At 44.3% G+C, this 23,817-nt stretch overlaps 1 protein-coding gene across 2 annotated transcripts in view; it reads right to left on the reverse strand.

Moving 5' to 3' along the window:
• Positions 1-23,817, reverse strand: part of MGMT (O-6-methylguanine-DNA methyltransferase) — a 131,143-nt gene that overhangs the window by 19,402 nt on the left and 87,924 nt on the right. For both annotated transcript variants that reach the window (XM_066323408.1, XM_066323409.1), the window contains exon 3: positions 11,811-11,968. In XM_066323408.1, the coding sequence (XP_066179505.1) occupies positions 11,811-11,968 (158 nt within the window). The remainder of the gene's footprint in view (positions 1-11,810; positions 11,969-23,817) is intronic.

A 23,817-nucleotide genomic window follows, 5' to 3' on the forward strand; every position in this document is an offset into this window, starting at 1 on the left:
TGTTACACAGATTTGGAACTAGAAGAACTTTAGATTCCCTTCCAATCCAAGACACTCAGCCAAAAAGAATCCCTTGCATCCCTCCAGTACCTCCACAAACCTATTTTATATCCACTCAGGGAACAGGGCAACGCCAAGCCAGGTTATTTGAGAGAAAGGAAACATTAGTTCTCTGCAAACCTTTGACCACACTGGCTCACCCCTGGATTACTCAGCACAGGTCTCCTGATGTTCTCCTCTAGCCAGGCTGATGGCAGAGGAGGCTGGGAGGCCCCAGCATCTCTCCTCTGTTTTTCCCCGCTTCCCACAGAATTGCTTTTTCTCCCTAATTCCACTTAGACTTACACTGATGAGGTGTAACTCCTTTTTACTATTTCATTTTTCGGCACGGCCCCAAATATCCACTCCCAAAGGACTCTGGATCAAGAAATCTGCACCCTCAGTTGCTTTGTGAAGATCCTGTTGCCAAAGATAACCTGGCCTAGAAAATTAATATATGAAACATGCAATGCAAATGTGCTCCACTACGTGAACAAAGTGTAAGAGCCTCGCTGGGCTAAAAAAGGAACAGCAAATTCTTCGGCTTTCTATAAGTTCCTTTGTGAATGTGCAGGTTAAAAATAATACTCATTAAAGTGCTTAAATGCAATAAAATGGAACTATTTCCTCGCTGCATACGAATGAAGTCAGTATCAAAGTACTGATTTTTTTTTTTATTTGTATTAATTTATTATTGAGTTATAAATACCTAGTGGATGGAGCTAAGATGTACACAGCACTTTCCAAACACTAATTCACATCCTTCCAAGAAGGCTGCAGCAGCAGCAAATAATTCCCAGAATCTTCTGCCTTCAGTCTCAAAGTTAAGGTGTGTTTTTGCTTTTTTTTCCCCTTTTTTTTTCTTTCAAGGATTATGTATTAAAGCAGCCAACAAAACAACCGGGAGGAGGTGAAGTGTGATCCCATGAAGTCACTCAGCCCCTCGACTGATCCCAGAGCCATCACACAGCGCTGCTCAAATGAACTGCAACTGGAATTCCCGAGATCCAAATTATTTAAACAGACATCCTGGAAGCAAACAGAGGAGCGGTCCTACCAGTGACCCCTGATGGGATTTCAGAGATTCCAGGTTGCTCAATCACCAGGCAGCCCTAAAAATCAGTGCTTTGCCTGGAGGAAGTTCTCACAGGTAACCTGCCAGGAGAGGAGGAGTCTGCAGAAATTCGGGTTATTTGGGGAGTGAGAAGCAGCTAGGGTTGGGGAAACACCCCAGTCCTGCACCTCTTAGAGAATGGCTTGATCTTCCAAAGCATCTGAAGAATATTGCAGGGATTTTCCTCAGTTGATAAGGCTCATAATCACACATTTACCTGATGTAACAGCCCCGTGGTTTAACATAAACCTGCAGCAGCAGGAAAATCCTCCTCACGCTTCGCCAGCCGCCACAAACAGGAGGCTGCTCTTCATCCCGTGCTCTCCTGCCAAACCCAATGAAGTCAGCACAGGCACAACATGTTTATACAACATTAAGGGTTCACGTTAAGCTGAAAGCAAGGAGGAAATTTGACTTTCAGATTGACAAATGGAGAGTGCTCCTGTATCCTGGAGCCTGCAACAAAGGAGCCGGTTGTGTTCTCGCCCACCGCGGCTCCCTAACAAACCCTCCTCCCCGGAAGGATGGTCAGAGCTAAGGTCACAGCACCCTCCATCTGCATTTCAGATCTTGACTTTTGTTGGCTTTACTACTCCTTTTTTGGCATTAAATATGAATGATGTTCCCCGAAACATTTGGAACATTAATTATAAGGAAATAGTCGTGGGGAGAACGTGGGGCTCCGGTCATTGTTCACCTACGGAACGACAACCAGGAGCTTCCAGCAAAGTGCTAAAATATAAAAGGGTGATGTTCATTCATGTATTGGTCCAAGCTGCAGCACTATAAAGTACATCAAAAGGTGTTAATGGTTTCAATATTTATCTGCTGCAGGGAAGCACTCTAAAAAGAAGACAGAAAAAAAATTTCTGCTAATGGCTGTGTCTCTCCATTAAAATGAAAAGCTTAATGCATCTTATAATCAGAGGACAATTTGCAAATCATTAAGAGAAATGTAAAATTCCATTAAAATACAAATCAAGAGTCCCTCACTGGACTAATAATCTTTTTGATATTATTTTGCATTTCACTATTTCTGTTCCCAATATCCAGGCACCACAAATGATCAGTTCTTGAACATGCTATTTACCACAGCCTACTTCTTTAACGAGAGACTGAGAGAAGTATAATCTGCTATTCAGAGCAGGTACTAATGAAGAATTCCATATATTCTGAAATTTAATTAAAACCCCAAAGATTTCAAATTAGATGCAATTTGAAATGCCTGGGGCAGAAATACATGCACTTGCGTGGCAAGGGTATCACGCTGAAAGTTGATACCGTAATTGGTCTTGATGTATTTTTGTGTTGCCAGGCTGAAGCACAGAACTCATAACCATATAAAAATTCTCTGTAGATTACCTGCTCATTGAAAATGCCATCACTCAGGTAGTTCTCTACTAAATTACCATGCTACTAAAATGCACAAAGTGATTCGAAGAGAAGAGTGGCACAGCTGGTCGACGCTGCCAATGAGTTATGCATGCGTCGACGCTGCCTTTTTTCTTAGTAAAATATGCTCAGTTGAATATTAAAATATAATTGGCATTCAACCTAAGTAGCTTAAACCATTTTGTTATCTTCTTTTAAACCGATTTGGCTCCTCCACAGTTATTTTCGAGGATGCGATTCACAAACTAATGACACCATCACATTCAGCTAGATTTGTACTATTTTACATTTGTCATAAATAGGGACAATTTCTACAGCCTTCTAGGGATGTCCTTTAATACTGGCTCCTCTTGAACATCAAAGGCCCAATTCATGGGGAAAAAAGAAAGAAAGGAGAAAAAAAAAAAAAAAAAAAAAAGGGAGTATGCCATTTATGTTGTTCTTGCATATTTTATTCTGAGAAGAGTGCGGGATGCAAATTTCTAGTGAAAAGTGTGTTTTTCCAGCTAAGTGAGACCTTGTTTCCCCCAGAATAAAATGGTCAGCAAATAAACTGGTCAGAAGATGTGGCAAAACATCTTGGGAATGGGTCAGAAAGGGGCATCCTTAGGTCAAGGTGCAGCAAAATACCTTTATTATAATTTTTTTTTCCCCCTCAGACGAATTTATTTATGTGCCCCTAATAAAAAGGCTGTCAGAAATGTCACAATACTGTCATTTCCCGAAAAAAAAATTAACAATATTACTTAGAAACAAGGTGCTCACCATAGTAACAGTCCCATTAAGCACATTACCTCTGAAACACCAAACAGGTTAAATGTATATGAGTATTGATGGCATTTCCTATCGATATGATGTTTTAAGTAAACTTGCCTGGAAGTTCATTAATAAAACGGGTGTGGGAAGCTGTATTTATAAAATCCTTTCCTTTTATCTTGATTGCATGGGTTTTTATTAAGGAGGGGTGCAAAGGTTACGTGGGGCTGCATGTGTGGCAAGCCAGCCACCAAATCAAAGGAAAAATGAATTAAATTAAACTTATTCCTCACAGGTCTGCAATGAGAGCAGGTGCTGAGGTCTGGGGCTCTGGGTGAAGATGAGCACACGACTCTGGGCAAAAAAAGTCATTTTCCTGCACTGGTGGGGTTTTTCCACCTTCCATTCTTACCTTTTAATCTAAATCTCATCTTCAAGCAGCAATGTCAAAAGTTACCGGGTTGGCCAAAATGTTTCTTAGATCAGGGTCAACTGATTCCTTTCATTTCATGGGGAGAAAAGGGATGTGATTTTGAGCAAATTCACTTTATAAAGAAGCCTCACACGTGGGTGGTTTTTAGAGCTGCTGATTTTTAGAGTGAAGCTGCCCTGATTTTGGTCCAAGTGCAGTTCTGTGTAAATATTTATCGTGGAATCGTGGAATGGTTTGGGTTGGGAGGGACCTTAAATTCCACCCAGTGCCACCCCTGCCACGGTAGGGACACCTCCCACTGTCCCAGGCTGCTCCAACCCCAGTGTCCAACCCGGATTTGGAAACATCCAGGGATCCAGGGGCAGCCACAGCTGCTCTGGGAATTCCATCCCACCCCGTCACAGGGAAGAATTCCTTCCCAGCAGCCCATCACTAAAACACAAACCCTTTATTTCTAAACAAAAGTTTGGGATAATTTCAAAACCCACACATCTCTGCAGCTGTTTCAGAGTCTTGAATGTTGAATGTCCTCAAATTCTCTGAGAACAAGTAAAAATATTGGCATTGCACAGGTGAACACGGGCTGTGGACCTTCAACCTACATTTACCTAAAAACCCCTATTTATAAAATGCTCCTTTATTCTAATTATGGCCTACCTGTAATAATGTTAAGAATACTGGCAAGGAAGGATTGTCTTACTGGAAATAAAATTAATTTTTAAAAATAAATGACCCTTTCACTGCTTTCCCCATGACAGGAGAGACACATTGCTCTCTCCATCCTGAGGCTCTTCCAAGGTCACATCAGTGATGGACATTCTGAAAGGCTCCACCAAAACCCCTGGACTTCAACATCTGGAATCAGTGCTGCCAAAAAGGAAATTTGCACCTAAAACAGGGTCTGAATTGTCCTAAATGGCCCACATTTGGTTGACAATTTAACCTGTGAACTTCAATAAAAGTATTTAAGATACACTTAAAAGCACAGTGGCCTTCCACTGGAAATTATAGGAATTTTGGTGTGAATTCAACAGGAGTGGGGTCAGGAATTTTACAGATATTTCTGTCCAGAATGCATTTGTATTGATTTTTGTTTTGTTTTGTTTTGCTTTTAAATACACATAGTTGATAGAAAGCAATGGGCCAACTGGGCTGGAAAAAGAATTAGAGGTATAAAAGTAACTGGGCTATTTTGGGTTTTGCCGTTTCCATTTTTGAAGGTTGGAGAGGATTGATTTCTGTTTGCAGAAAATTGTAAGAAAGTATTGGATTGTAAAAATCCATTAAATGTCTCACAAAACAGTGACTTTCTGCTTATCAAAACTCCTCTCACATGAAATGGTAATAAAAGGAGATGCCAGTCTCTGGAATTTGAATTTTGATTTGGCAGACAGAAATAGGAAAGCTTGTCAGCTCTCTGCACTTGAATCTGCCATGTCCAGATATGTGAAGTATGAACATTTCCGAGCAGATTATTTCATATTTAACACTTTCTAAAAGCCTAAATAGAAATGTATTTGCATGTCTGATGAAGCTGCAGGGTTGAGAAAGGGAAAACCAGAAACATTTCTCAACTTTTTTTTTTTTTTTCCCTTTAATGAATTGAACCTCTAGCACCAAACTAAGAGAATTTCACAAATTGCAGCAAAAATCAGAGGTAAAAATGACATTTTGCATTTGCATAGGAAAGGACAAGTCCTGCCTCCTCCTCAGCAAGTGAACAGAGCAGCTCAAGACTGCAAAATATGAATACAGAATCCCATAATTTGGGTTGGAAGGGACCTTAGAGCTCATCCAGCCCCACACATGGACACCTTCAACTATCCCAGGCTGCTCCAAGCCCAAATGTCCAACCTGGATTTGGAAACTTCCAGTGATCCAGGGGCAGCCACAGCTGCTCTGGGAATTCCATCCCAGCCCCTCCCAGGGAACAATTCCTGCCCCAAATCCCATCTATCCATGTATCTGGCATTTTATATAACCTGGTGGATTCCCACTTAGATAAACGAATTGAATTTTCCATTTTTTACTGGAAATCAGGGAACCATGGAGAAATGATACCAGGACTCCTGGTCTCCTCATTGGCTGAGTTTGCTGCTTTTCCTCTCAAGGCTGGTTTATTTTAATCATAAATATGTATCTGTATCTTATCTACATCTTATCTATATCTTTTCTATATCTTATCTATAGCTAATCTATAGCTAATCCATATCTATATCTTATCTGTATCTCTAAAATAAAGGAAATCCCAGGGACTGCTCCTTGAAGCAAAATCTGATCATAAGTCTCCACTTAATGACATCTGAACAAAAGGGTCACCACAGGACTGACAAAATACATTGGACCTGAACATGCGTGTGCCTGAAATATGAAAATATGTATAAAAAAAGTTGCAGTTTATCCACAAACTGGCACCTGAAGCTTCAAACCTTCCAGATTTTCTTGGCAATACCTCAACCAAGTCAACGATTCTTGCAATTTTTTTAATGTAATTTAAAGGAAGAGAAAAAGAGATCTGAAATTCATTTTAGTCATTTTCTCATTGAAATATTTTTATATGTTGAAAAGGTCTATGGATAAATTGTACGTGGGAAAAATTTACTCTCAGGATACCAAAATTAGGGTGAGCAGCACAGCTCCTGAAATCTCCTTTAAATGGAAGCAACAGGGAATGTTGAATTTGTCATCTCAGAAACAGACAAATTAACAGCCCCACAATCTTGTGATTTAAATATTCTAACCACAGAAAGAATACAAAAATACTCTGGCCTTTGCTAAGTCACAGTCAGAAAATACAGAAAAAATTACTTTTCTTTCTCAATTTGCTGCAAGTTGGGATTTTTTTATAGTTTAGAAAGTTGCAAAACGAGTAGAAGAGAGGTGCTCCTGGAAGGGTGCAGAGTACTCAGGATGTTTTATGGAAGGGTTTTCCCCATGGGAGCTTTCCAGAGGGGAGATCCCACAGCCCCAGGGAGGAGGATGAGCCCAGAGGTGACTCCACGGAGGTGACACAGAGAGTGAGGAGTTTCCTCAGCCCAGCAGTGGCATTCCCCAGCCCCCCTGGGCACTGTAAGTGTCTGAAGGAGCAGGAAATCACAGGGTAATTATTGATTACAGGCCTGGCTACGTCACCTGGGCGGGAGGATGGAGCTGCTCCAGGCTCCTTTGAAGGTTCCCATTATGCATGAGGTGGTTCATCAATATCCCCTCTTGGATGAATAACGTACATGGTGCCCGGGGAATTTCGGCTGCACAGCTCTCCTCTCTGCTCTCCACCCTCAGCTGCTCCTCCTGGGTCTTTCTGCACAGCTGGGCTCTGCCTTTGGCTTGGAATGTGACTGAATCATGGAATGGTTTGGGTTGGAAGGGACCCTAAAGTCCATCACGCTCCTGTTCCATGGGCAGGGACATCTTCCACTGTCCCAGGTGGCTCTGTCCAACCTGGCCTTGTGCACTTCCAGGGACCCAGGGACACCCTGTGCCAGGGATCCTCACCCTCTCAGGGAACAACTCCTTCCCAAAATCCAATGTAAACTGACCCTCCTTTAGTTTAAAACCACCAAAACCCCTAACGCCACTTCCAGACCTCTGAGCCCTGACACAGGAATTCACAGCTCGTGTGAAGGAACGGGGCTGGACGGAGGGAAAAGCTCAGCTTTGCTCCAGCTCTGCACTCTCAGGACAAGGACTGGATGGAGGAACTCCATCCTCAGGAATCTAAAGGTTTCCTAAACCCAGTGAGGACAGCACAGCAGGCAAGCAGCACAACCCCAGGGCTGCTGCTCGTCACAGGGCGAAGGAGAACTCTGCTGTGCCTCCAATTTCCTCTGCTCCTGTGCTCTAATGAGCCATCTGGTCTGCAAACACACGGCCACAGCCACCCCTGTGCCACGCTGCCACTGCAGCCACCCCACACACAGCACCACAAAGGGAGGGCAGCAAATTCAGGGTCGCCTTCCCCCCGTCACAGACCCACAAATCACCCACCCCAGGCACAGCCCTCGAAACAACAACGCTCCAATTTTCTTCTTCATACAGAAAGGGAGCTAATGACCAGGCTACATTAAGGGCAATTAATCATTTCCCATTAGGAATGTTCAGGGATTTTTTTTTTTTTTTTTTTTGAGGTGTCCCACTGAGAGCAGTGAGAAAACCTGACTTTCCTTTTGTTCAGTGAAATTCCACACTGAATGCTGGTGACACAGGTCGTTGAAATTTTGCTCCACGTTTTCAATTATGTTTAAAAATAAATATATTAGCTGTGTATAAACTGGAGAGCCAGGAAGGAGAGGACTCCTTGAGGTGCTGGGAAACCAAACTTTTCCCTCTCCAAAACTCCCTGACAGGGAGTCAGGCAGGGCTCTGCTCCCAGGGAACAAGGGACAGGATTTGGGGAAATAGCCTCAAGACTATGCCAGGGAGGTTTAGATTGGAGATAAGGGAAAATTTCTTCATGGAAAAGCTGCCCAGCCCTGGCACAGTCTCTCCAGGGCAGTGGGGGAGTCATCATCCCTGGAAATATTCAAAAACCACGTGGATGTGGCACCTGGGGACATGGATGAGTGGTGAGCATGGTGCTGGGAATGATCCGAAAGTTTTTTTCCACCCCTAATGGTTCTGTGATTCCATGACTGTGCTGCCTGCCTCAAGATTCAGATCCCACCTTTGCCAAGGCCAAGTTACCAGAGGAGTGGTTGATTTTGTATTTTAATGCTTTTAAACACATCCCCCTGTTTAACAGTAATTTAGAAAATTAAAGGCACTTTAGAAAAATTTAAGATATATGAGAAGTCACTGAAAGAGCAAATGATGAATTTGTATAGAATTTCTTAATAAATATAAAGCAGATCATCTCCACTTTCTGAATTTGCAAATCTCTCTGCTTTTGTTATGTCAGAGTTGACTGCCACCAAGGAACTACATCTTCAAAGCTGGCACAAAAACAGCTGCAGAAAACTGACCATGAATTGAGAAGTGTTTCATCCCAAAAGCACTTGACACTCTTTTTTTTCTTTTTTAGATGCCAAACCTTTTTAATGTGTTTTTTTTTTTGGCATAAGCAAAACCCTTTTGGTACCCAGCTGAAGTCAGTGGAGAAAAATAAAATACAATTTGATATCAGCACTGATTAGGAAGGAACTATGCAACAGTCAGACCTGATTACAAAAACACTTGAGGATGGAACTTGCATCTTCTACCAAAGATCAACACTGTACATGGTCATATTTACAGGGAAGGGAGGGAAAGAAGGGCCAAAGGTTTTGATGATCATGGAATCACAGAATTCCAGCCTGGTTTGGGTTGGAGTGACCTTAAAGCTCATCCCATCCCACCCCTGCCATGGGCAAGGACACCTGCCACTGTCCCAGGCTGCTCACTTGAAGAGCTGCTGCTGCTGAACAGAAATGGAAGAAAATCAGAGTGATGAGAAAAAGCCTTTCTGGCTTTGGATCCTCATGCTCTCACTGATGTTTGTTCTGCGTTTTTAAGTGCCTGGAGAAATGAGCAGGCACTTTCAAATGTAAATGTGTAAAAGTAAATAAATACCAAATTCCTAATTTAGCAAAACTGCAATTTTGATGTGCAGATAAACTGAATTGCAATCCATCATGATTTTATTTTTACATCACCTTTCTCCTAAATAACTTTTAAAGCCAGTTCCTTCCAATTTCTGACAACTATTTCCACATTTTTTCCGATGCAATTTTATATTTTATGAAAGTATTAGTAGGAGACAGTGACAGAAGAACAGAAATGCTCTCACATCGTTGTGATTTGAGCCAATTAACTCTTCATTAGCATTTCCATGACATAGGTGCCTTCCCCCAATAAAACACACACACACACACCTGGGCCCAGGCCAAGAGCAAACAGCAGAGATAAATTAAAACAACCTGAATGTGCATGTGCTGAAATGAGAACAGCCCCCAGCCCGTGCTGCAGGTGGCCACAGCAAGCCCCTGAGGAGCAGTGGGACCACCAGGGCCACCCCTCACAGGGCCACTGGGCTGCAGGGACCCTCAGCTGACACTCACAGCCACGTCCCATCCCTGCCACAGCTCCTGCCTGGGTTTTGAGCTTGGACGGCGCTGAAGAACCTTCCCCTTCCCCTTCCCCTTCCCCTTCCCCTTCCCCTTCCCCTTCCCCTTCCCCTTCCCCTTCCCCTTCCCCTTCCCCTTCCCCTTCCCCTTCCCCTTCCCTTCCCCTCCCCTCCCCTCCCCTCCCCTCCCCTCCCCTCCCCTCCCCTTCCCTTCCCTTCCCTTCCCTTCCCTTCCCTTCCCTTCCCTTCCCTTCCCTTCCCTTCCCTTCCCTTCCCTTCCCTTCCCTTCCCTTCCCTTCCCAAACCTTCCCTTCCCAAACCTTCCCAAACCTTCCCTTCCCTTCCCAAACCTTCCCAAACCTTCCCAAACCTTCCCAAACCTTCCCTTCCCTTCCCAAACCTTCCCTTCCCAAACCTTCCCTTCCCTTCCCTTCCCTTCCCAAACCTTCCCTTCCCAAACCTTCCCTTCCCAAACCTTCCCTAACCTTCCCTAACCTTCCCTTCCCTAACCTTCCCAAACCTTCCCAAACCTTCCCTAACCTTCCCTTCCCTATTCAAGGATGGTGATTGTTTCCCTCGAGAAGCTCCCTGTTAACAAATATCCTAATTTTTCCTCTTTTAAAAAAGCTCTTCAGTGCCTTGCAGTGTTGCCTGCACAGGAAGGATGGACCAAAGCCTTCTACAAACCCAAACCTCTCAGGGCTGAACCCCAAACCAGCAGCAAAACCAAGATCAGCACTGCTTACACCCAGGAATTTCATTCACAAGGCTAAAGAGAACTCAGGAGCCCATTTAGGAGAACTAATGAAAAGAAAAAGCATTATTTTAATGTTTTATAATCTTCTGATGGACAACCTGGGAGGCAGAATTCCCCTGCTGTTGCTTAGAGATGGCAGCAGCAGCAGTAACATTTCCTACCCAGCTTTGCCCATTCACATCCGCCTCGATGTTCAAAGTTTCCACAACACGTCATTTTATCCCAACTAATAATAATAATAAAAAAAATCCCCAGCACCACCCTGGAATTTGACTGTGAAAGATCTGGCACTGGGGAATTTGCATAACATGGAGAAGTAAGTACAGAAGATGCCCATGGAAACAAAGCTGCTGGGCAAAGCTCACAGATCCTGAGATTCCCTCATTCACCAAGAAACGATGGCATTTGGGGCAGGCAAGAAAAGGCATTGCAAACATCAGACTTCTGAGATGATGATATTATTATTATTATTATTACTACTACTACTACTAAAGATAATGGGACCCATTTCATTTCAAATGATTAATTTCTGTTGTGAGGCCTTCAGGAACACAGTCAATAAATCAGGAATGGTGAGGAGGAACTTTTCTCAGGTGTTGCTTTTATCTAAATTCATAAAGAGCACAACTTTGTAACAATTATCTTTGTTCAAAAATATTATAGTATTATCTCTGATAACTGTGAGGAATAAACTCACAGTGAGCTTACCCTGACTGCTTCCCTGGCACTTTTCTCCTGACAGGGACACAGAACCACAGAATCAGGGAATCACTGAGGTTGGAAAATCCCTCTGAGCCCATCAATTCCAACAATTCCCCAGCACTGCCAAGGCCATCCACGTCACCAAGTGCCACATCCAAAGGTTTTTAAATGCCCCCAGGGATGGGGACTCTACCACTGCCCAGGGCAGCTGTGCCAGGGCTGGACAGCCCTTTCCAGGAAGGAATTCTCCCAAATCTCCAACACAAACCTCTGCTGATGCAACGTGAGGCCATTTCCACTCTTCCTATCCCTTGTTCCCTGCGAGCAGAGCCAGACCCCTCCTGGCTGCTCCCTCCTTTCTGGGAGTTGTAGAGAGTTATATCAAAGCCTCAATCTCCCCTTTTGGTGGCCACAAGCCACTTTGAGTAGCCACCACCTCACTGAGCAGCTCCCAACCCTTCAGGTGTGTTCACACCCCAACCTTCCAGCGTGGGCAGTGACCATCATTTCACAGAGCAAGGACGAGGGAGATGGGAGGCTGTGGCTGCTGGCAGAGGGCAGGGAGGGGGGCACTGACCTCTCTGGAGCAGGGGGTGGTGGAAGGCAGGCAGGGGCAGGGTCCCTGTGGTCGCTGGCTCACAGAAGTAGGCTCGGAGCCAGGCTGTGCACTGCTGCAGGGGCTGCGGCATCTCCTCCGGCCCCTCGCACACCTCACAGGACACCGAGGACTCTGCCCTGCAGAGACACAGAGAAACGCAAAGTTACAGTGGGGAAAAATGATAAAACCAGCCTGGGCAGGGCTCTGAACAGCCTGGTCCTTGAGAGGAACACCATGGCCCCTCCCAGGCAGAACAGCTCTGTGATAAAACCGAGGATTCACATGGTACCAGCAAATAAAAACCTCAAAACATTTCATCTGGAGTCAGTCATTTTTTTCTTCTCAGAGAAAAGTGAAGGGATTCCTCACAGCAGCAACAAAAACCCCACCCTCATCAGCCCTACAAACACAGACAGGACACAGTGGTACAAACACCTGTAAGAAAACCCGGAGAAGATGGGCACGAGGAAAAAGCCATGTGGGAAATGTCAGGGAGCAAGAACACCAGCCAAGCCCAGGCTGGGTGACACATCCTTGTGCTTCCAGGATGGATGGAGGTGAGGCTCCTCCTCTGTGTCCCCTGGGGGTGCAGTCCCCTGTCCCCAGCCCCATCCCTGGGGAAGGAGGGAAGGAAGCAGCTCCCGCTTCCTCCAGCGCCCTGGCAGGTCTCTGCTTCCCTCCCCTGATTGAATTGGAAGGAAGCAATTGAGAATTCATTTGATTTTCAATGGCAGCTCGTGCTTGCAGGGGCTGAGGAGCAAAGTCAGCCAACAGAAAGCACCTGTAAATAAAAAAATGTGCTTCTTCTCTTGCTCCTTTTTTTTTTTTTTTTCTCTTTTCTTCTCTCTGGAAGAGCAACATGTGGATGAGAGTGGTGAAAAAGGGAATCCTGGATTTGCACGTATCCAGCTGTGCTTTCCAAGCTGGATGTTTTCAGGGGTGCAGAGCAGTGCTTGGAAAGGGGTGGTGATGCTCTCCTGGTGCTTCCCAAGGCTGGGGTGTGGTGAGGGGGTCTCTCAGAGCTGCAAAATCCTGTGTGAGGACAGCAAATAACCACACAGCCCATGAGCAGAGCACCCATGAGAAATGATGGAGACATTTCATCAAGGGTGGTGGCCAGAGCAGCCCCTGCCTGCAATCTTCTCATATCCAGAGCCCTCACCACCACTGAGGGGCCATCACCCAAAGGGTTCCTGATTCCTGCAGCTTTTTCTCCCAGCTGGAAACAAAGCCAGAGCCAGAAGTTCCTCAGTGCTAAACCTCAACAGCAAAGTCTTCTGGTGAGAGGCTGGATGTGCCTCAAAGCAAGAAAATAAAGAGAAAACTGTGGCAACATCAAAAAGGTGTGAAGCTGAGACATGGGAAGAGAAAACCAGAGTGATTGTGCCAGCCAGGTGTGGGGACAGATCAAACCAACCCCAGTTCCTGAGTGTTGCTTTTTATCTTCTTTTCTGCCAGAGTCGGGATTAAATGCTTGAGACAGTACTTCAGGTTTGGACTCAGATGTTTATTAATTCTTATCTATAGCACAGTCTCACAGGCTGTGTGTTCTACAGCACTTCCAGCTAACCAACTAAAAATGGTGCCGAATCTCTTTCTCTACAAGGCCTTTTAAGCACAAACTGTCCAATTAAGAAATGACACCTAGATTACTTTTACTTTCAACCCAATAACCAACCACCTGTGGCCCACAATGAGGAATTTTCTATCCATTTACAAAACACCATCAAAACCATGAAGAAGGTGAAAAAGAAGGATTTAGCCTACGCCCTTAAAACTCCATCTTGCTTTATATGTATTACTATATTCTAAACCCTTAAACTCAGTGTTTTGCACCCTGTGATATCACACACTTCTATTCCAACTCCACATCCACAATCCCAGTGCTGTCACTCAATTTTGGAGCCTTCTCCATGGCCTCAGGTCAGTGCAGTGTTTGCTGGGGGTCAGTGCCTGTGAGCACAGAAATCTGGAATTCTCAGTGCCCAGGGCTCCAGCACCTGAGTGTGCTGTGAGGAAAGGAAATGTGAGACCCCTCTGAGCAAAAAGCCAAAGCAAACGAATCAATGATGCTCCAGGAATGGCATCAAAGAGCCTGGCTCTGCTTTGGCCATGAGGCAGCTCTGCAGAGAGACCCAACATCTCCAGAGCCTGATCCAGCCCAGGGTGGAGGCAGATCCTGGGATAATCAGCGGAGCCTCTGGATGGGATCCAGGATGTGCCAGGGGCTGGGGCACGGCTCAGAAGTGGAGCCCTGGGTCGCCTGGTGCCTGATCAAACAGCTCTGCCATTCCCAACTCAGCTTCTGATTAATTGTGAGCCACTGAAGGCCACGTAATTACTGATGGGAAAGTGGAGAAGGACAATTAAAACACTCCAGCAGCTGCACAGGAATCCACGGCTTGGAGCAGAGGCAAAACAAATCTGCAGAATCAGCTTTGGATCCAGTTTGGTAAGAGTGAAGTGCAGTTTTATTTCTCTTTCCATTTATTTGTCAAATTGATGCTTTTAACTTTATGCATGTGAAGTAGGATCACGTTGCATTTAAAAGTGGTGTTGATTTTATGCTGTTTTTCTGGTTAGTAATATCTCTGCTAAAAGGAAAAGAATCCATACACAATTCCATACACGAATCTCCATGACATGGACTTCAAACCAAGCTCCCAACACCATTATTTATAATCCATTATTTCACACAGGTACAACACAGCAGAATATGGCTCCATTTAACTGCGAACTGTTGGAGCTACAACAAAATGATAATGAGAGAAATAATCACAATAACTCCTCTGAAACCCGGGAGAGAAGTGGGGAGACTTTTCTGCTCCATTTATCCAGAGGAGCACGAAGAGTGCTCAAAGCCATGATCTCCTGATGTTTTTCACATCATCCTGTTTCCCGTTCTTGGGAGTCTGGAAATCATTTAGCCTGCAATGTCACAATAAAACAGAAAAACTCCATCTCCTCATGGCTCCAGGAGCGGCAGCTCCGGGCTCTGCCTCCAACTGCGGACAGAGACCAGCCCAAGAGCACCCAACCACCATCAGTCACCCCCAAAACAAGAGGGGAGCAGCCAGGGAGACTCTGGAAGCACATTCCAGTGCCTAAAGGGGCTCCAGGAGAGCTGGAGAGGGGCTTGGGACAAGGGCTGGAGGGACAGGACACAGGGAATGGCGTTGGCTGGAAGAGGATAAATTTAGATGGGATTTTGGACAGGTATTGTTCCCTGGGAGGGTGGGAATGGAATTTAGAGATTTGCTATGGCTGCCCCTGGATCCCTGGCAGTGCCCAAGGCCAGACTGGACACTGGGGTTGGAGCACCTGGGACAGTGGGAGGTGTCCCTGCCATGGCAGGGGTGGCACAGGGTGGGATTTGAGGTTCCATTCCAAGCCAAACCATCACACACACCCTCCTCACTTCTCCAGGTGTTCCCTGGCAGGAGAGTTTGGACAGAATTTATTTTTAAACTTTCTTTTTCATTGCAGCTTTTCATCGCAGCGCCCTGCCACCGCTGAACATCTCCAGATGTTTTTGGTGGGGCCCAGCAATTCAACACCAGAGGCTTTCCCAGCACCTGTCACCTCCACCTTGGCCAGGACAGGGAATGCTTTGCAAGGCAGGAATGAATTTGCTTTCCAGGAATGCACTGACTTCTTTTCCTGCAGGATAGAACCTCCACGTGCCAACACACACCCCCAGAGCTCCAAACTGGCAGGGAGTTGAAAGAAAGGCAAACCTTCATATTAATTTTGCTTGGCTCGACTGGTAACAGCCATTCCTGGGGATTTGACAGCTTTAATAAAGAAAAAGAAGGCACATAACTCATGCATGGGTGTCTTCTGCTGGCCTTCCTCCCTTCCCTGCCCTTCTTTTCCCTCCTCCCCTTTCCCTTTCCAAACTTGCAGGGCACAACTTCCACAAACTTCCTCGGCATTAAATATCCCACTGAAAACACCAGCTGCCTTTTAAAGGATTTTCTCAGGCTTCAAAGCCTTAAGTACCTCTCCAAAAGCAGAGTCAAAGTGGTCTCAAAACATTGGTAAGAAGAGCAGAGGAGTTACATCATGGGAAATTCCTCCCCCTGGAAGGAAATCCCTCTGCTCAGCAGCAGATTTCTTGGTTTCTCAACAGGCTGCTCCAGGCACGGATCTCTGAGCACCTCTGAGCCAAGATGGACAGGAACAAGTTGAAATTTAGAGAAAAAAAACCCCACACACCTAAAGAGTCATATGAAATTCCTGGGCCTAAACTTTAGGAGTGAAAAAGAAAAAAGGGCCTTTCTTAACGTCCATTCAGTGTTTTACCTACGGAAAAATTAAGTCTTAAGCAACAAGATGCAATTTTACTTTTATACAGGAAAATAACGTAAGTGTGTTCATTGAAAAATAAAAAACCCAAAGCCCAAACAAAATATGTAAGAAATTTGACTGCTTTGGTTTCACTCTGGAGAATTTATTTATTTTTCCTTAAAAAGGAGCAATGCCTTTTTTTTTTTTTTTAAAAAAAAAAAAAAAAAAAAAAAAAAAAGAAGGGGGAAATTTAAATCACTTCCAGTCATTAGAGTCTGCCACTCCACTTGTTTTCATTCCTGAGTCATGCTGGGTGCTGGCATCCCAAAAAATCCAGAGTGGAGGGATTTTGTATTTTTATCTGGTCAACAAACAATTGCTGCTGTTGGGGTTTAGTGTGCATTTTGTATTTTATTTTATTTTATTTTATTTTATTTTATTTTTTGACCCAGATTTTTTTTGTTTGCAGTAACGTGGTGCCCTCTAATATGTCAGCAGCGTCACATGTCTGCCTTAACTTTCTGGGTATTTGGGGTAAATATTTGGGGTGTATTTGGGGTAAATATTTGGGGTATATTTGGGGTAAATGGATATTCAACTCCACACAACCAACATGGCTTTACAGGGGGATGCTTCATCAAAACCACAAACTCCTCTATCAGAAATAAAAACTCATTTTAACCTATCTAAAGACAACTAGAAAGAAATACATTTTTTTTCCCAGTTGGATGTGTCTCACAAAGAGCTTTTTTTTCAGCACCCACTGCTGCTGCTGCACATCTCCAGCCCGTGGTGGTGATATCCAAGAGAGCCGAAGATCAATCCCAAGGTGGGAATGCACCACAGGATTGGGGTTTTCCCATCCCACAGCATTCCTCCTGCAATCCTGTGTATTCCTGTCCACTCCAGCCCTTTCCAGAGGCTGCCCAAGCCTCCTGCACCCACAGCTCAGAGGTGTCCTCCCAAAGCTCCATCCCAGCTTCTGCTGTGCCTCCTCCTGTTTATGGAAGGGAGGAAAAGCTGATTTTAGCAGAGGGTCAGCACCTGCTTCACTTTAACAGGCTCCTTCCAGAGCCACTGCCAAGAACTGGAAGTTTCTAAGGCGCTTCCAAGATAAACATGGAAGCAGTGGATTGGCTTTGGGATCATCCCAAATAGCTCAGGCATGATGAGAACCAGGGAAATGCTGGGGCAGGCATGCCCTGAAGTGGCAGGATGCTCAGGATTTATTCCTCAGCTGCTTTCTGCCTCAGTCCTTCAGAGTCTGAAGGGAAACAAGGAGGACCTTGAGCTGTGCTGAAAGGAAGGGACAATGACTCTGCTGGGACATTCCCTGCGGGAAAGCCAGGAGCTGCCAGTTTCCTTAGGATAAATATATAAATACCATGAGAATGTCATGGCAGCTCCCAGAACATAGTTATACAATAGATGCCTATTTATGAAATATTTTAAATCTTAAACATTCAAATATAACAGATAATTATATTATATTAATATATATAATATAAATAACATCAATTAAATGTATAAAATATAAATTCTATATAATATACAATATAATATAGTTTATAACTATATTATATATAAATACATACTATATACTATATATTATAATATATAATATATTATATATATTATATACAATACATAATTTAAATGAAAAATATAATATAATGTAATATAATATAATATATTCAATATTCAGTGTATTATATTATATTATATGTTTATATCAAACATATAAATATATAATATATAGAATTAATCATTAAAATGTTTAAAATTATTTAAATTGATAAAACAAAAATCTCCTCAACTTAAAAAAGATTGCAACTTCTCCCAGCCTGGAGTCCACAAAGTGCCATTGATACATGTGGGCAGACTCTGATTACATTATTAATTACAATTTTTAAAATTTTTTGTAATATTTCATAATTTAAAATTTTATCATTTTGTATTTTTACCTTATTTTTTATCTTTTTTGGTGGGCATTGTTTGTGATTTAGAAGAACCTTTAGGAAGAGCCTAGTGACTGTACAGAGCTCCATGAATGTCATTAGTATAGATAATTCTTAATATTTATAGAGGTTTTATATATATATATAAAAATATGTATGTATGTATGTTTGTATGTAAAATAGTGAATAACAGAGCTCCTAAACCAGAGTTCAGGATTTTTACATTTGCAGGAGCAGTCACTGTTGATCCTCTAGGACCTGAATGGTAACTCATGCCATGAAATACATAGGAGGGGCTAGAAGAATTTTAAAAATATTGGGGTTTAAATGGCATTTTTAAGACTTTATCAGCAAACGACTGAAAACAAGTTGTCACACAACTCTCACAGATGTGAATTCGTAACAGAAAAAAAGTTGCACTATCTGAAAACTGGAGGCTGCCTTTTTCTTACAATTATCTAGATCTGTGCTTATCTCCCCAAACTAATTTTCTCTTAGAGAAATAACCGGTGTTTTACCTTTCAAATGGAAGAATCAGTGATGATTAGCACACAGAAATTCACATTACAATGGCATTTAGTGAGGCAGCATTATTTGCTCCACAACAACACAGAGTGGGTTAGTATTTTTACCGGCGCCTTCATTGTGAAATTAACTAAAAATGTATTTATCCACACCTAAATGTCATTCAAGCAGCCTTCCTTTGATAGATGAAGGCTAAAGCCACCCCAAAACTGCAGCTGAATTATCTGGTCTCTAATGACTCCAAACCGATTACGGGATGCAGAGCAATCTCGTTAAATTTTATTCCAAAGCCTACTAACACTGGTGTTTTCTCTTATTTTTTCTATCAATGAAGCCCAGGAGGTTTAAGGACAATTCATTATGTATGAGACCCAACTTACAGTGCTTGACTGTTGATTAATAGCAAAGTTTGCTGGGTGTACATTTGCAGCATTAGATGCATACAATATGCTAACTTATTCTTCCACCCGAGCTAATTATTTACCAAAATGACTACTTGAGACTACAATTTATTAAATGCATGCATCCAGTCTCGATTTGGCCCCAAAAGGCAGCCCGGAATGAAGATCTTTTACTTGATGTGACAACTTCTGGAAACAGTGTTATTAATATTGTAAATGTGGCAAATAAAGAGTTCAAATAGCCGGGTGGCTCTGCTGCATTTCTTCCCCACAACTGAATCGAGGAACAAAGCGCCTTTTTAGGTTTAAAATTCATGGGCCAGCACATCCTGACATAGTTTAATTTAGCTGCTTATAAATGAAGTGGCTCTACGATGGGAGGGAGAGATTAAAAAAGGGATGAGAGCTGCGAGAAGCAGCAATAACCCCCAATTCCTGCCAAACAGCCCCGACACTGCTCCTTTTTAGACCTATTAGGAAAAAAAAAATTGATGTGTTTAGGGAAGAACACAAGAAGCCAGAGCTGAGTCAGACTTAGTCCTTGTCGTACAACCTGTGCAATGTTTGCCTTGTTCTGTTTTTATCTGTTCTGGAGGATGCAAATTCTTTACGGATCTGACTGGGTGAGAAATTCTGCATCCTGTCTTTAACCCTGGGAAAGAAGCACCTGCACAGAGATTTGGGCATCATGTACATGACACGAGTTCCAAATAAATAATATAACAAATAAATATGTAATTAATTGCACAATACATTAACAGATTAAATTATTGATACAATAAGTAATAAATAAACACAGCTCTTGAATAAATACAAAGATATCCAAATAGACTCATTTTTTTCCCCGACTTTTACAATTAATAACATTAAATTTGGGGGCCAAACGGGGTTTGCCCAAGCCTGTGATCCCTGCAAAGCTGCTCCCTCCTGCTTATTCCCTGCTCCTGGTGTGCACCAGCAAACACTTCAAAGGATGGAGTGAGACTCCTGTCTCCACATGCCAAGATAAGGAAAATCAATGTCAATGCCCAAAAGACTCAAGTGATAGCACTGAAGGTCATTAAATGCTACTCACTGCCCTGGACCATTAAAGTTTTGATTGGAATCCTATACAGGGAGACACAGATTTCAAACAAGATCCTGCCCTGGGATGTGGCACTGCGAGACCACGGCGGTGACTTCCCCAGGAACACCTGAAACACATCCAAGGAAAACAATGCTCTGTGTGTGTGGGCTTGGCTCCCTCTCCCTGAGCATTTATTGTGTTTGCACAGCAGGGAATCCCATCAGGAACAAAGATCTCTGTTGAAACAACAGCCAGGTGGAACGACAACCACAAAGTTCTGGTTCTTCAACCACCTCAGTCTTCTCCTGTGTGTCCCAGTGCCCTTTGTCGTCTGCTCCATGCCACCCTTCTTTTCCTCAATCCCAGATTGGTTTGGGCTGGAAGGACATTAAACATAATCTTGTTCCACCCCTGCCATGGCAGGGACACCTCCCACTGTCCCAGGGACACCTCCCACTGTCCCAGGCTGCTCCAACCCCAGTGTCCAGCCTGGCCTTGGGCACTGCCAGGGATCCAGGGGCAGCCACAGCTGCTCTGAGCATCTTTTGCCAAAGCCTCACAGGATGAATTTCTCCCCAAAACCCCATCTATCCCTGCCCTTTGGCAGTTTGAAGCCATTCCCTGAGTCCTGTCACTCCTGTCCACAGCCCTTAGGCCACCTTTGAAGTTCTGCCCTTTTCCTACACTGCCCACCACCACCCTGCTGACCTCACACGCTCTGGACCATCTCTGCCCCGCTCAGTCTGACCTCGCTGCTCTGCCGAAGATTTCCTCCTCCACCTCCACACTGCTCACCCATTCCAGCGCTGCTTTCTTCCTGTTTCCCACCCACAGCTTCTCCAGACGAACTCCTGGTCTCTCCAGATTTCATCCTGCACGTTTCTGCCCCATCTGTGTCATCCCGGCCAAGACAACCACAGTCAGCTCTGGTGCTCATCAGCACCGGGAGTTCTCTCAGCTCACAGACCTTCCCCAGAGACACCCACTCTCCTCCATGAATGAAACCCTTCAAAGACCAACAGCTGGGCCCCATTGAGAGAGCACAAATATCCCTAATACCAGAGTGACCTCTCCATAAACATTTCCGTTTCGAATCAGAAGGTTTGGCAGCAGGACGACCGGAAAATTTGCCGAAAAGATAAAAAGAGCCCAATTTCTGTGCATCTTCTGTGCCAGAAAGGACCACCCTGTTCTAGATTGAGAACGGGGGAGATGGAGGACACCCTGAACCAGCAACAACCGAGCAGATGCTTCACATTAAATGTTTTTAAGGCAGGAAGCAGAGCCGGAGCCAAGTTCCATGCGGGAGCACACTCTGCCCGAGATGTTCGGCAACATTAACCATAGGTGATATCATCAGTCCTAGCTTTAATTAGGTTAAAAGAAAGTCAGTTAATTTTAGCACTTACAAGAAATTGTTACAAAACACTTTTTTTTTTTTTCCCCTTATATAAAAGGAGTCTCCCATCAGACCTGGGAGGTTTTATCACAGGCAATTAACTGTGTTAGGGCTGGCTGCAGGGGACCCTTAAACCGCACACGGCGTTCCCGGGGCTGTGCTGCTGTCCCTGCTGCTTTTGGGGATTCACCACCATTCCCAGCCCCCTGCAACGGCCACAAACCCACCAGCCCTTCTCAGCACCCTGCCTCGCAGTGATAACCCAATTGCTAACTGGTATCTGAAGTCAGATTTGCATTTTTTCTACATATCTCAGAGAGATATAATCCCAATTATGCATGGATTAAAAAAAAAAAAAAAAAAAAGACCACCAAAAAACCCACCAAGCCTAAGGGAGTTAAAATACACATTACAACCCTTACACTGCAAGACCCAGGTCTCTGATCTGGTGCACGGGGACACTGAAGGACAAAAACTTAAGGCTGAATTATTGGAACTGGGCCCTGACTTTGGATGTCCACCTTGACGTGCGTCAGTGCATGAATTCCAGATGACAGTGAGCACCAAGAATTATAATCAACAGCACCTGCAGATCCTCCAGCCTATTAAAATGAATTAAGATACAGATAAATCAGGAACCTCTTAAGAATTCAACTCACCAGGACATTTTTCAAAGCGAGTTCCCAGTGTGGGTGTAAAGTCTGTGACCCCTGAGCATCTCCTGTAGAAGTGAGTCCAGAGGCCACAAAGATGCTCTAAAGATGGAGCCAGCCTTGGGAGAGCTGAGGGTGTTCACCTGGAGTACAGGAGACTCTGGGGACACCTTAGAGCACCTCAGAAAAACTAATACATCCCAATTAAAACAGCCTCGTTAATAAGAGATCTCCAAAGCCTTTCTGCAGGGCTTTGAGGTTGCTACCACCCACATCAGCAGGATCTCTCCCAAAATGGCATCATCCAGTCAAGAACTGGCTCTACCTCTGACCAGTTTGGCCTCAACCACAAAAATACAACAATAGGGAGAAAAAAGAATAATAAACAAGAACAGAGTATTTTCCAATAGGAATAAAGAGTATTTTCCTTCACTTGGATCAAATTGATGTGGAGTTTGCTGTTCCCAACACTCCACAGTGCCTCGGTCACCTCTGGGCAGGATCTGGAAGGATGGACCCTTCTGCATGTGCCAGGAGAGCCCTCCCCTGCCACAGGCCATCCCTGCATCCTCTGGAGAAAAAGCTTTTCTCTCAGGTAACCAAGCAGGATCCAGTCACTGGATTGGAAAGCCAGCAGGGCACATCAATAAAACCAATAAAAATACTGTTTCAAAAAGTGCTGTTATAATTAACTGAAATAAGAGTCTATAAACTGCCACCTCAGAAGAAGCTTGTTAAAGGCTGAGCATAGGAACTGTAATTTAAACACATTCTGCCCTTCATGGACCACCCTGGCCACAGCACGGCTCTTGCTTCTCCCATCTTCCCAAAACTTTCTGGATTCCAGGGAGATGCCTCCTTGCTGGATCCAGGAGTTTTGGGACTCCTCTGTGCAGAGGGATGCAGAGCTGCTGTGACCTTAGAATCCCATCTGAATCTCCTCTCAGAGGACAAAGTGGGATCCAGGGAATTACAGCCACGTCAGAATCCTGGAATGGATTGGGTAGGAAAGGATGTTGAAGGTCATCTCATCCCACCCCTGCCATTGGAGGGACACCTCCCACTGTCCCACTGCTCTAACCCCAGTGTCCAGCCTGGCCTTGGGCACTGCCAGGGATCCAGGGGCAGCCCCAGCTGCTCTGGGCACCCTGTGCCAGCCCTGCCCACCGTGCCAGGCAGGAATTCCTTCCTCACACCTCATCCAAATCCACCCCCCTCATCAGCTCAAAGCCATTCCCATTCATCCCATCCCTCTTGTCCTATCTCATTCCTGCTCCAAAACACCCCGTGATGGAGAGCTGGTGACAGACCACCCTGCTGAGACAAGACACACAAAATCTGCCTCACATAACTCCATTTGGAGTGGGGCAGGAATATTTTCCCAGCCTGCTTTCCCTCCTCTCCTGTTTGAAGCAGAGTGCCTGGAGACTGCTGTCCTCTGAGCTTTAGGTGCATCTGCATTACAGCCCCATTAGCTTGTGTACTACACTCATTAATAAATAAGCTCCCCACTTAAGTGCCTTTCTTGTAAATTGGTTTGTTCTGTTCCATATAAATAATATAAATTTCTCTTATCAAATGTGGTGGATTTTTTTCTTTACCTATGTAGAGACACTCCAGCAATTTAACCTAAGAAGGAGTTCATGTAATGCTCTTCCTCAGTGTCCCTTGTCACCAGCCTGTATTTACCATGG

The sequence above is a fragment of the Sylvia atricapilla genome, chromosome 8 (assembly GCF_009819655.1).
Source record: "Sylvia atricapilla isolate bSylAtr1 chromosome 8, bSylAtr1.pri, whole genome shotgun sequence".
Classification (NCBI taxonomy): domain Eukaryota; kingdom Metazoa; phylum Chordata; class Aves; order Passeriformes; family Sylviidae; genus Sylvia; species Sylvia atricapilla.